Source organism: Sus scrofa, chromosome 5 (genome assembly GCF_054392235.1).
Source record: "Sus scrofa isolate SSC_HxYL_T2T_F1_AM1 chromosome 5, Sscrofa_HxYL_maternal_Yorkshire_Landrace_v2.0, whole genome shotgun sequence".
Lineage (NCBI taxonomy): Eukaryota > Metazoa > Chordata > Mammalia > Artiodactyla > Suidae > Sus > Sus scrofa.
Genome location: NC_139387.1, coordinates 63,447,208 through 63,461,449, shown reverse-complemented (window position 1 = coordinate 63,461,449; position 14,242 = coordinate 63,447,208). Strand labels below are relative to the sequence as shown.

General features: G+C 39.1%; 1 protein-coding gene across 23 annotated transcripts in view; it reads left to right on the top strand.

The window, feature by feature from the left end:
- DERA (deoxyribose-phosphate aldolase) overlaps window positions 1–14,242 on the top strand; it is a 328,684-nt gene that overhangs the window by 53,726 nt on the left and 260,716 nt on the right. For 19 of the 23 annotated variants that reach the window (XR_014803801.1, XR_014803802.1, XR_014803800.1 and 16 more), the window contains one exon: window positions 12,872–13,000. Coding sequence is in view for 6 of the 23 variants with exons in the window: in XM_084956682.1 (XP_084812808.1) it covers window positions 12,872–13,000 (129 nt within the window). In the remaining 17 variants the exon portion in view is untranslated. Of the gene's footprint in view, window positions 1–12,871; window positions 14,063–14,242 lie in introns of all 23 variants that reach the window. The other 4 variants (XR_014803809.1, XR_014803808.1, XR_014803811.1 and 1 more) reach the window with 4 other exon arrangements.

Here is a 14,242-nt window from a genome sequence, read left to right as displayed (position 1 = left end):
GAACCTTGTTCCATTTCCCCACTAAACTGATTCCCATTGAAATGATGCTTTTCATCCATCAGTTTCACATAAGTGGATGTTCACAATCAGTGAATCTTAACCAAATCAGAATCTAGCTATTTGGGGGAAAAAAAATCCATTTAAAAGCATTTATATTTCCTTGACTTTATCAATGCATTCTATTAAATACAATTTATTTTTTTTCTAGATCATTCAGAACTGTTGCATCAGTGATTACAGGCATACCTCATTTTATTTTGCTTTGCTCTATTGCACTTCACAGATAAATGTGATTTTTTTTTTTTTTTTTTTCAAATGGAAGGTGTGGGGCAACCCCATGTTAAATAAGACACCTTTTTTCTGACAGCATTTACTCCCTTCATTTCTCTGTCACATTTTGGTATTTCTCACAATATTTCAGACATTTTCATTATTATTGTATTTGTTATGGTGGTCTGTGATCCGTGATCTTTGATGTTACTATTACAAAAGGATTATGACTCTGGAGGGTCAGATGCTGGTTAGCATTTTTAGCAATAAAGTAGTTTTTGATTAAGGTATGTAGGGGAGTTCCTGCTGTGGCTCAGTGGAAACAAATCCAACTAGGAACCATGAGGTTGCAAGTTTGATCCCTGGCCTCGCTCATTGGGTTAAAGATCTGGTGTTGTGTTGCCGTGAGCTGCGGTGTGGGTCGCAGACACGGCTGGGATCTGGCATTGCTGTGCATAGGCCGGTGGTTACAGCTCCGGTTAGACCCCTAGCCTGGGAATCTCCATGTGCCTCGGGTGCGGCCCTCAAAAGACAAAGAGCCAAAAAGAAAAAAAAAAATAAGGTATATACGTTGTTTTTGTTAGACATAATGCTGTTGCACACTTAATAGATTATAGGATAATGCAAGCATAACTTTTTTATGCATTAGAAAACCAAAAATCTCCGGCGACTCGCTTATTCTGATATTTGGTTTATTCTGGTGGTTGAGAACTGCACCTGAAGTATCTCTGAGGTCTTCTGTTTGTTGTCCTGAAATACAGTGATGCCCTCAGGGGCTTCTGAAGTCTCTGAGATGACTTGCCCCATAAAAAGTGGTCCAGATTGTTGTGCCTTTTTTTTTTTTTGACTTCATGTTATCTTTTTATTTAAACGTTTTTGTTATTGTTGTTGTGCCTGGTCCTTTGCTGTTAGGCTTTTTACTGTCAGCCTGCTCACTGTTAGCATGTTACACTGTCCTTTCCTGTCAATACTTCCCTCACTCCTTTCCATCTGGGCAAAGAGACGTGCACCATCTAACTTATCGCTCAGGAAAGTGGTTTTAACTGGACAGTGTCTGGCACGTACTGCTGGTTCTCAGAATTACCTGACAGACATTTTCAAATTTCTTGCCTCGGCTCTTTTCCTCACAGAATCCAGCATGTTCCCCTGAGTATGTGTAATGTCAGAATTGGGACTGGATGTAAAGGAAGAGGAGGCGTCTACACTGAAAAGTGCTCCATGTGATTTTGATTCCACCCTACTTCCCCCTCCATAGTCCTATGGAGAAGAAATAACTTGGAGCATCTTTTTTTTTAACATACTTATAGTTTTTGGTTTTTATGTAATTGAGGTGCTGCATAAATCGAAGCATTGTTGAATTTACCTATTGATTAATTAGCACTCATTGCATTCCTCATGTGTTGCTGTTTCATTTAGCCTGGCTCTGCATTTGACAGTTATCGGGAGGCTTAAAGAACAGTGTTACTCTGGAGCGCTTAGCCAGGGAGACACTGACCTCTGTGCTCCTACGAGAATGTTCTGTCCTGGGAAGACTGCGCTTTGGGGTGAGAGAACAGCAGTCCCATGCTGGACTGGGAGAGACATGGAGGCACTGGCCAGCCAGCCAGATAGTCCAGCCATCATTGGAGTCACAGTCAAATCCAGAACATCCCCGGAAGGACTAGACAGTGGAAGAAGAAGGAGGGCAGTGCTGGGAAACCTGAAATAGTTGAGAGTAAGGTCTGTCTGTGCACAAGACAGACCTTGGTTGGACTCCTGGCACTGTCATTAGTAGCTGTTTGCTCCTAGACAAGTTACTCAGACTCTCTGTTCCTTTGCTGTAAAATAGGAATAATGGCATATACTTCATGGGGTTATAAAAGGGATTAAATTAGATAATATATATAAATTGATCTTCCTGTTGCTTGGCACATATGAACCCCTCCAAACCAACTGCAGCCTCCTCTTTTCTCCCGATGAGGATAGTGTGTTGTCAAAGAAGGTAACGATATAGCACGTGCACTGAGTTAATGAAGAGGCACTCAAAAGACATGGGCTTTAGTATTTATAATTTCTCTAATTTATACCTAGCCCTTGGGCAGACATTTCACTTTTCTCGGCTTCCATTTAGATAATCTACCAGTGGGGGATAAGACTTAAGGATTTCTGCAGTCCTTTAGAGCTATAACAGCCTGTGATTTTGTATTTGGTGTTTTCATTGTCTGTGTGTATTATTCCCATGATAAGTACTTGCAATCCAGTATTTTTTAATAATGATATTGAAGTTGACATCCAGGTTGCGTTCCTTAAACAGTTCTTGGAAGGAAGCATTCACCAGAAGGGGTTCATCATCCACAAATCTTGCTGAGCAGGTTTGGAAAATTAAATGCATTCCACGCTCTGTAAATATACAGAGGTGTTCATTTTTTACTTTTTTATGACCTCTCCCTGCCGCATATATTTACCTAATGTATTTCTAGTGCCACAGTAACGCTACCAGATTCAAGAATCTTCCAGGACCTTGAGCTCAGGTCCTAGAGCTGTCTTTACTAGTTTTTGGAATCCCATTCCACACTGGAGCACCAGCAGACATAACTCCAAAGGTGACTTCTTCTGTGACATTTTTCCATCATCCTGTGTTCAGGGTCACAAGTGGAAATATTGTTTGTCTTCTGTATGCAAAGCCTGACCTACCTTTTACCCTATTCAGTTCTTCAGCTCTCAGTTGCTCTCCAAAACTTGGTGGGTGGAGCACATGCCTCATGGCTACCGAGAGCTTTGGTGTGAAAGAATGAAATATTCCAGCCAAAGCCACAGTTTCTGTTACTGTGTTTTATGCAAGTGGATCCTGGAAATCTTGAATCTGGGCAACAATTTATTTTTCTTATTTGCTTATTTTTACAGAAGAAGGGTGGTGGAATGAATATCCCTCTTAAAAGAAGTTAGTATTTTTTCTTTGATTCGTAGAGCCGTTAAGCATAATACTCTTGAGAAGAGAAATCTAAATCTATAGGTAGTTTTGGGGGAGGAATCACATAATCCATAATCTGTGCTTTCTGTTTTGAGGTTGTTTATCACAGAAAAATTGTGGAGATACTTATGGCAGCTGTATGCTTTTATGGTTTTTGTTTTTATGCTATGATTCTTCAAAACTTCAAATACTATTGACAAAAATGTGTATGTTTTATCTCTTGTAGGTTATTTTACTTCCTGGTGTTCTAGCTCATCTCTGTTTTTGTCTTACAAGATTAATTAGTTGCCTTGGTGGATGAAAACTGTTCTTGAACATTTTGTGACTTTTTTAGATTAAAAGGTTGCTGTATAATTTTATATTAAGTGTTTTACTGTACATATAATTATCTTAAGAGTTATTTTCAGGCCACTCTTGTGCAGTGTTGAACATCTTTCCGGTACTCAAAAAATAATTGCTTATGTCCGTTAACAGTTATTTTTTAAGTGCCTTTGAATAGCATGAAATACAAAAGGAAATCTACTTTATGGCTTTTAGATAGGAGATACAGTCTTTAAACACTTGGATTCTTACTAAATCTTGATTTCCATACATGAATGCTTTACCAACATAGTTTTGTATGTCCATAGCAGTGTTTTTCTGGAGAACTTAATAGATTGCCAGTAGCCTCAAGATTAAGAATCTGTCTTCCTTTTAGGTAGAAGCTGGAGAGAAAGAGGAAAGTTTTAGGTAGAGAAATACACAATGCTTTGGATGCAAGTTCCTGCTGACACAAGGAGACAGAAGGTAGAGTCAGGGGTCACACTTGGATCAACATCCTCATGCACACAGGCCTTTCCCAGAGTGGCTGAGTTCCCTGAGTCCTGCCAGGGACCACTCCACCAGCACAGCCCCGCTTGTATTTCTGCAGGCAGTGACAAGCAGAAGGTCAGGTTAAGGCCTCCGTTTCTCCTCCTCATCGTGGCAGTAGCAGGAGAGATGTAGGGGGACAGACAGGAGACCACGCCTCTGCTTATGCATTGTAATACATCCCAGGTTTCTAGTGCATCCACTTTCACTGTTCCTGAAAACTTCATTATAAGTCAAAACGTTTATTATCAGGTTTTTAATGTGACATCACTATGCCAGCCACTTCTCCAGTGTGTGTGTTTTGTTAAATTTTGCATTATTCTGACTAATTTGAAGCCGTGGTATTTGAATTCCATTTTTGTTTGTCAGTCATCTTTTATAATAGCCTTCCAAATTATTATTTTTCTGAAACATGCAAGAGTTGTTCTTTCTTCCTTTTTTTTTTTAAACAGGGAATTTTCGGTTTCTGTAATATTTGAAATTTTAACAATGAATATATATTATATGCAAGTATGTGAGCAGAAAATTAATAAATGCTCTAGGGAATAAGGTCACGACGTATGCAAACATTTAACTTTAAGGATGTTTACTGAAATATTGTTTATAAGAGCAAAAATCTGAAACCTTAAATATCCAATATTAGAAAACGATTGAATACATTATTTACGACCATGTAATGGAAGATTGTGCAGCCATTAAACATTGTGCTACAAGAGTTCCCTGGAAGCTTAGCAGCTATGGATTTGGTGTTTTTACTCTTGTGGTTCAGGTTTGTTTCCGGGCCTGGGAATTTTTGTATGCTGCAGGCATTGCCAAAAACCAATGTGCTACAGACCTGTAACTATTAATATGGATAAATGTCAATGATAAAGAAAAAAAGCAGATTTCAAAATAATATGTACCATATATAATCACACATTTTTTTTCTTGTTTAAAAACAATAGAATGGATGATAGTCTCAAAAGCCCTCCCGGGAGAAAAATACCTGGATGCTAAATAAATTACAAGAGTGAAATAGTTGCAAAAGTAGTACACAAAACTGTTTACTCTTCACTCAGATTCCACAATAATAATTCCTTTGTGGTTCAGTGGGTTAGGGACCTGGAGTTGTCACTCCTGCAGCTCTGGTCTCATAGCTATGGCGCAGGTTTGATTCCTGGCCCAGGAACTTCCATGTGCTTTGGGCATGGCTTAAAAAGAAAAAATAAATTCTCCAATTATAAAATTCCACCCCATTTACCTTTTTGCCTTATCATTTTCTCTCTTTTTCTGTCTATGTATGTGTGTGTGTATACACACATACAATGTGTATATATGATAATATATATGTATATATTTTGCTTTTTAAGGCCACACTCACAGCATATGGAAATTCCCTTACTAGGGTTCAAATTGGAGCTACAGTTGCTGGCCACAGCCACAGCCACAGCCAGCAACGTGGGATCCGAGCCTCATCTGAGACCTACACCACAGCTCATAGCAATGCCTGATCCCTGGCCTACTGAGTGAGACCAGGGATCAAACCCACATCCTCATGGATACTAGTTGGATTCATTTCTGCTGAGCCACAATGGGAACTCATGTATATGTACAATTTTTTTCTGAATTATTTGAGGTTAAGTTGTAGACCTCTTGATCCGTTACTATTCATTGATAATTCTTCAGTTATTACTCTGATAGTCTCCTAATGGTGATTTTCTAATTCCATCATTTCTTCTATACCTACTACTTTCTCCTCCTTCCCCTTTTTCTTTCTCTTTATAAGAACTCAAGGATTCCTGTTTTACTTAGTTGGTAATAATCCATTACTATCATTATTTATTTTGATACTCAAATTGTTCCATATTTGTCAAGTGGAAACTGCTTCAAACTGGCTTCTCTGTCCTTTTAACATGTTTCCATTGCTCTTTGAGAACTTCCTTGCTTTTTTTTTTTTTTTTTTTTTTTTTTTTTTGCTTTTTAGGGCCATACCTGCGGCATATGGAGGTTCCCAGGCTTGGGGTCGAATTGGAGCTATAGCTGCTGGCCTACACCACAGCCACAGCAATGCCAGGTCCCAGCCAAGTATTTGATCTACACCACAGCTCACAGCACCGCTGGAGCCTTAACGTGCTGAGCCAGGCCAGGGATCGAACCGACATCCTCATGGATCCTAGTCAAGTTCGTTTACTGCTGAGCCACGAAATGAACTTCCTTTACAATTCTCATAAAAGATGTTTCAGACTTATTTTCAGCCTTGTCTGCCCTAGGCCTGGAATCAGCCATTTTTCCAAGGTGCTCTGCTTCCTTTTATTGAAGACTGGTACTTAAAAACCAAGATCTGGGTGCTAGGTGTACTCATTGCTGCAGGGTTGTTATTGTTTCCAGGCCTTCTCAGTGAAACAGATCTATGAACTAACGTGTGTATATAATGCATACATGTAAACATGCATAGATCAATCGCTCGCTCGATCGATCTATCTTTATTAGAAACATGAGTTCACACTAACTTCCATTACAGACCAACAGTATATGGTTTATTCTTGCCCTCTGTCTTTCTATATATATTCCCCTTTTTCTTGCCAGAGAGAGATTTTGCTCCCACTTTCTTCAATATATTTGTTTATTGTTGAATTTCCTTGAATATAACAATCTCTTGATTGTACAGGCCGTCCTCCGGGCCCAGTGCTGTGTCCTCAGGCTGAGTATGCTCACTTAAGTTTTCCAGAATTCCCAGCCCTCACTGATAAGCCTATCCCTTGATGTATAGAAAACACTTGGAGAATTTTTAAAGGAAGATGCTTTGAAAACCTAAGAGATTTTTAATTCATAGGAATATTAATTCCTAATGAGGAGTTTTTTGGAAGGAAGGTCTCTTGAACTTAACACTTCACTTTTAATTTCCTCCACATATGTAGTCCTGTAGCAATTACATAAATCCACATCCTGCTGCTGTCCTTTCTTGCAAATATAGGAGGAAATCCAGCCATTAGTTTTTCCATTGTTTTGCTCATTTATACTGAAGGTGACAGTTGAGTATGTTAAAAGATGTTATAGTTTGAGATTGGGTTCCATTTCAGTCATCAAGTTGCTTTGATTTGTGTATGTCACTTATCAGGGTTCCAAGGTGTCTGTCCTTGTAATGCCAAGGTGCTCAAATCCACCTAGATGCCAATAATGCTTCGTGTGGCTTCTCTAGCTTGTGTTGGAGTGAAATGGTTTTTGTTTTTTAGAAGTAAAATCTGTAAATTCTAATTATGCTTTCATAAGTATTAGGTTTGTTTTGTTTTTATAAGTTATTTTTGGAATTCTGGAAGTATACAAGAAAAAATATGAAAAACTAATATTGAGTAATTAAAAGCTTACAAAATGCCTGGTGCTCTTCTAGCCACATGTGTATTATTTTATATAAATGTCTCAAAAATATGTGAGCAAACAGTAGCCCCCTAAGTAATTTAGGCTTAGAAAAAGTGACTCATTCCTACAAGTTTACATGACTAGCAAGTGGCCCAAACTGTCTTATTCCAGCCATCTCTGCCATCCAAAGGAACATGGCCTTTGAGTTAAAAAAAAAAAAAAAAATTGTGATATAGTAAACTAGACTTCTCTCCTGGTGCCCCAAGAGGTTGTATCTTGTGTTCTTTAGGAAATAGAGATCATAGTGTCCTCTGCTTTTATCTGTCCCTCTGTGCTCTGTACCCGATGTGCACTCTGCAGGAACAGTAACAGCATCACTGCCACCAGCAGTGCTGGAACACAAGTAACTGATGTTCCTTAAGTGTTAACTAGGTGCTAGATCCTGTCCTTAGCACTTTTAATGTATTTTAACCTATTTAATACTTGAAATAGCTCCATGAAATGTGCAAATCTCTATTATCCCCATTTATTTTTGTTTTATTTTTTATTGAAGCATAGTTGATTTGCATGTTTTCATTTCAGGTGTACAGCAAAATGATTCAGTTATATGGATACATATGTACTTATTCATTTTCACATTCTTTTCCCTTATAGGTTCTTACAAAATACTGAGTGTAGTTCCCTGTGCTATAGAGTAGGGCCTTGTTGATTATCTCTTTTATATATAGTAGTGTATATTTGCTAATCCCAAACTCCTAATTTATCTCTCCCCACTTTGGTAACCATAAATTTGTTTTCTATATCTGTGGGTCTACTTCTGTCCTATAAATAAGTTCATTTGTATCATTCTTTTTAGATTCCACATATTGGTGATATCATATGGTATTTGTCTTTGTCTAGCTTACTTCACTTAGTATGATAATCTCTAGGTCCATCCATGTTGCTGCAAATGTCATTACTTTTTTATGGCTGAGTAGTATTCTATCGTATTTATATACCACATCTTTATCTGTTTGTCTGTTGATGGACATTTAGGTTGCTTCCATATCTTGGCTATTGTAAATAATGCCACAGTGAACACTGGGGTGCATATACTTTTCCAAATTATAGTATTCCTTGGGTATATGCCCAGGAGTGGGATTGCTGGGTCACATGCTATCTCTACTTTTAGGTTTTTAAGGAACCTCCATACTGTTCTCTGTAGTTATCCTCATTTTATGGATAAGGAAACTGAGGCAAAGGTTTAAGAGTTTAAGTGATTTTGTGCGAATCAAACAACAGATTAGTTTTAGAGCTGGAATATGAATCCAGGCAGTCTGGACACCCACAGTTTTGTCCACTGTATCATATTTCCCCCCATTAAATATGTGTTATACTAGAGTCATGGGTTGAAAACTAATGAAACCAATTCTAGTTAAGTTAAGCTGCAAAATGATTTATTCAGATGATGTGGAGTGGCTCACTGAATCAGTAGGAAGCTTGGAGAATTTGGTTATAGGGCCACTGCTGGTACTGCTGCCACAGGCCAGTGAGGGTACTATGCTGCTGGCTGGTGGCCACTGGGCGTTGATGCTTGGATCTGCTGTCATTGTTGATACTTCAGTACAGATGAAACTCTCTTACTGTTCTTATCTTTGCGTCACTCAGTAAGATTCAGAGGCCCAGTAGAAGCATTCATTTGATGGAGACCAGGCTGCATTTTAAAAAGGCCAGAATGGAGTTCCCGTGGTGGCTCAGTGGTTAACGAATACGACTAGGAACCATGAGGTTGTGGGTTCGATCCCTGGCTTTGCTCAGTGGGTTAAGGATCCGGCATTGCCATGAGCTGTGGTGTAGGTTGCAGACATGGCTTAGATCCTGCGTTGCTGTGGCTCTGGCGTAGGCCGGCGGCTGCAGCTCCGATTAGACCCCTAGCCTGGGAACCTCCATATGCCACGGGAGCGGCCCTAGTAAAGGCAGAAAGACAAAAAAATTTTAAAAATTAAAAAAATAAAAATAAAAAGGCCAGATTTCGTCTTCTTTCTGATTTAATTGTCCTGGTATATTTTAGGCAGAATGGTAACAGGAAGAAATGAGAAATTCTCCAACATTGGTCTTTGAAGATTTGACATTTGCTCAGAAAACCTTGATATGTTATATGGTGAAATAGGTCAGTAAAATGATTTGAGGAGTCGGCAGTTAAAGAATGAGAAGGCACTGGTTGAATATTTGTTAAATCCAATTAAGTTCTAAGTGACCATTTTTGGTTCATTCTGTTTGGATCATGGATTTAAAAAGAATAAATTCCAGGTGGCTAATAATTGTCATATAATACATCTTTTTTTTTTTTTCTTGTTATAGTTAACTATAGGTGAAGAAATTCACTGGATAGCAAAAGGTAATATGTCTTTAAAAAAGGCTGGTAATTTTGCTCATAAATAGGCTCAGGATCAGTATTTTAAAAATTTTGTTGCATAGGCCAAAGTTCATTTTAACAAATGCTGTAAGAAAATGTTTTCAAGCCTTATCTGATGGCTCACTGATTGTAAGCACTAATCCATATAACAGAATTTCAGTGCAGTACAGGGAGTTGGGTCAGGCTATGAAACATGATTTGACTTTTATCACATAACAGTCAAGATTCATTTTATTAGAATTCTGAGCATAATAATAATCATGGTTAAACTTTTTGAGTGCTTACAATAAGACAGACAATGTGCAGGGTAGTGTGCGTAAATATATATTATGTATATATAAAATATATGTAATTCTCTTCTAATCCTCATAAACCCTATCTATAGAGGAAATATTATTATTAACACTTTAAGGATGGAATTGAGCCTGTGAGGAATAACTTGCCTAAGGTCACACTGGCAGTGATGGAGTTGGGTTTTAAATCCACATTTGTCCGACTCCTGAGCTTGCCTTTGATGGCAACATTGTACAAGGGGAAAAAAATCATGAATTAAATCACATGTGAACTCTGGATTAGCATTCTTGAATTTTTAGAGCAAGAGATTTCCTTGTCACTAGTTCTTAGAGAACAACTTTTCTCTTTTTAGACTTGGTAACTCCAGAAGTGTCATTCTACCCAAGATTCATTCTCTGAGTTAAAAAAATATAAATTGTTGTTGCCACATAGTCTTTTTTTTTTTTTCTTTTTGTCTTTTTTTGCCATTTCTTGGGCCGCTCCCACGGCATGTGGAGGTTCCCAGGCTAGGGGTCCAATCGGAGCTGTAGCCACTGGCCTCCGCCAGAGCCACAGCAACACAGGATCTGAGCTGCCTCTGCAACCTACACCACAGCTCACGGCAACGCCTGATTGCTAACCCACTGAGCAAGGCCAGGGATCGAACCTGCAACCTCATGGTTCCTAGTTTGATTCGTTAACCACTGAGCCACGATGGGAACTCCGCCACAGTCTTTTGCTCTTTATACCATTTTTATACATTTTCATATTAGAGGTGCAGGTAAGATGATTTCCTTAGTTAAGGTGGAGTGGCATCTAAGATTGTCTCTAATGCTCAAAATTACTGATTATTAGGGATTTAATATTCAATCCCCCCCCCCTTTTTTTTTAAATTTTTCTGGTCATGCCCACAGCATGCAGACCTGTGTCAGGGATAGAACCCATGCCATAGCATAACAACGCCAGATCCTTAACCCGCTAAGCCCCCCGCGAACTCCTTCAATCCTTTCTTGAAAAACTTGCGGGTACTTCTTAGAGGCAACAAATACTGAAATTTACCAAGTACCTTATAATAGAATCTTTGCCTTTATTTGTGTTCAGTTTTCGCTTTTGAGCTTCAAGTTAAGTCCAGGTCTTCTAGGACTGAAAAGGCAAGTTTTGTTCATCTTGTTTAACTTTCACCGTTTTGACTGGGTTTGCTACTTGAGACTGATTTTCAGTCTTTTATATGTACTTTAGTACACTTAGGAATTATAGAACTCTCTTCTTTTTTTTTTTTTTTTTTTTTGTCTTTTTGTCTTTTGTTGTTGTTGTTGTTGTTGCTATTTCTTGGGCCGCTCCCTCAGCATATGGAGGTTCCCAGGCTAGGGGTTGAATCGGAGCTGTAGCCACCGGCCTACGCCAGAGCCACAGCAACGCGGGATCCGAGCCGCGTCTGCAACCTACACCACAGCTCACGGCAACGCCGGATCGTTAACCCACTGAGCAAGGGCAGGGACCGAACCCGCGACCTCATGGTTCCTAGTCGGATTTGTTAACCACTGCGCCACGACGGGAACTCCCAGAACTCTCTTCTTACAGAGTTCCCTGGTGGTGTAGTTGGTTAAGGATTTGGTGTTGTCATTGTTGTGGTGCAGGTTTGATCCCTGGCTTAGGAGCTTTCGAATGGCACAGGCATGGCCAAAAAGAGGAAAAAAAAAAAAGTTTTCCCTAATCCTAATCCTAACCCTTATTATGAATGTTTCTTTTGTACTCAATTTAGTCCATGTGCTAATGAAACTACTTTCTCTGAAATACATATACAGAAGAAAGAAAAACCCGTGCTCTTAGGCCTGGTAGAGTAGCAATAGCCTACATTTAGGAATGAGTGTGGGCAACTTGATACAGGTTAAGAACCCACATCCACTGGTATCATTGTTAAATAATTTTTTAGAACTTTGCTCCTCATTATACTGATTTTGTTTGCTAAAGTTAATTACTTAGAGTATGAGATGTTTTCACATTCAGTTTTATTTTATTGAATAGTTTGGTTTTTGATATCTATATATTTATATGTGCATATATCATATATATATAAAGATATATATATATATATATATATATATATAATCCAGCTGTTTTAAGAGTGCTCTGTGGAGTGTTAGAAAACCAAATTTGGTACTGGGGTCAGAGGTTAATAGATTGAAAGCTGCATCTCTGAATTCATCTACAGCTGGCTTTGTGTGCATATATCCATCACTACCTGGGCAGGCTCAACACTTTTTAGTCTGAAATGTAGACACATACCCTGGCAGACACTGGGGCAAGCTGTTATGTCTTTATTATCCTTAGCAGAGCTCTCAGAAGAGGCCTACTTTATATTCCAAGAAGAGAACTTATTATGTATGAATGGGAAAATTAATAAGGAAGGACCTGAGGACTTTTTACTTTAGTTTGCAAAGCGATATACCCTTGTATATATGGTAGATGAATTTCTTTCTTCTAAGTAACTATCATATGGAAGCAGTAGAAATTATTTGTAATTTGCATGTCATTATAGTCATATTTTAAAAGCTCCATGGCTTGGGACCTCGGGCCAGGGCTTAGAAACCTTTTCATGGTGGCAAACCAAGCATTCTCCGTAACAGGATGTGAACCACAACAGAATGCTCGAGGCGATATTAAATTGGGGTGATTTTTAGAAAGTGACAAATGGTTTGTTTCCTCAATCTGAGATGGGTTCTACCAGCTCTAAGTGGCTGCCAAGTTATGTTATCACTTGCCTGCTTTGTAACTGCCTCAATGATTTCTCTCCCCAGCCCTGTATGATGAGATTCGTCAGTTTCGCAAGGCCTGTGGGGAGGCTCATCTCAAAACCATCTTAGCAACAGGAGAACTTGGATCCCTTACTAATGTCTATAAAGCCAGTATGATAGCGATGATGGCAGGTAAGTGTTTTATGCTGAAATGATGGGTATGTATTGAATTGATGTGTTCAGGAGAAATAAGTGAAAGCTCTTGGCTATTTGCTAAAAGTGCTAACCACTTGAAAGGTTTTTTTTTTTTTGTGGGAGGGGTCTGATATTTTATGAATCCACGTATGGTGGGAAGTGGTCACAAACTTGGCTTTATTCCACGATTTTTGATGGGGTTTCATCACTGCACTATCCTTTTAAGGCAGTAGATGGCTCTCTTGTTAGTGAATTGCCTTCTGTGTTATTCTTTGATTATTCATTCATCAACATATGTTAGACAGGGATTTCTTTGACTTATTCCTCTCTGTAAATTTAAACGTTTGGTTTTTCTGAGAGATATGTATCCATGCTGTCTAAGGCAGCCTGTGCTTTGGTTTGTGTTAATTTTTTTTCTTAAATTTAGGGCAATTATCATTGTTTTTTAGTATTTTCAAACATAACTTGACCTATTCTTTATCTTCATGAATGCATGTGCCCAAGCTGGAAACTTGGGAGTCATGCCTGCTTTCTTCCTCTCACCTTCATCTGAATCAGTGAACGAATCTTGAGTGTACTCTTTTTTTTTTTTTTTTTTAATAACTGTATCTAATACATCTCCCTCTCTTCTGTGTGCTATCTTAAGCCACTGTCATTCCCCGCATGGATCACTTCAGCGGTCTCCTAACTAGTTTCCCTGGCTCTACTTTTGTCCCTTTTCAATCTGTTCTCCACACTGTTGCCAGAATGATCTCTCTTAAAATTGCTAATTTGGTTGTGTTACTGCTTGCTTAAAATCTTTCAGTGGCATCCCTTCATTTTCTTTTTTTTTTATTTAACTTGCTTTTTGGGACCACAGGTGCAGTATAGAGAAGTTCCCAGGCTAGGGGTCGAATTGGAGCAGCAGATGCTGGCCTGCACTGCAGCTCACATCAATGCTGGATCCTCAACCCACTGATCAAGGCCAGGGATTGAACCTGTATCCTCATGGATACTAGTCAGCTTCGTTTCTGCTCTGCCACAAGGGAATGCTCATCGCTTCATTTTCACGGTACAGGAGTTCCTGTCGTGGCGCAGTGGTTAACGAATCCAACTAGGAACCATGAGGTTGCAGGTTCGGTCCCTGCCCTTGCTCAGTGGGTTAACGATCCGGCGTTGCCGTGAGCTGTGGTGAAGGTTGCAGACGCGGCTCGGATCCCGCGTTGCTGTGGCTCTGGCGTAGGCCAAGTGGCTACAGGT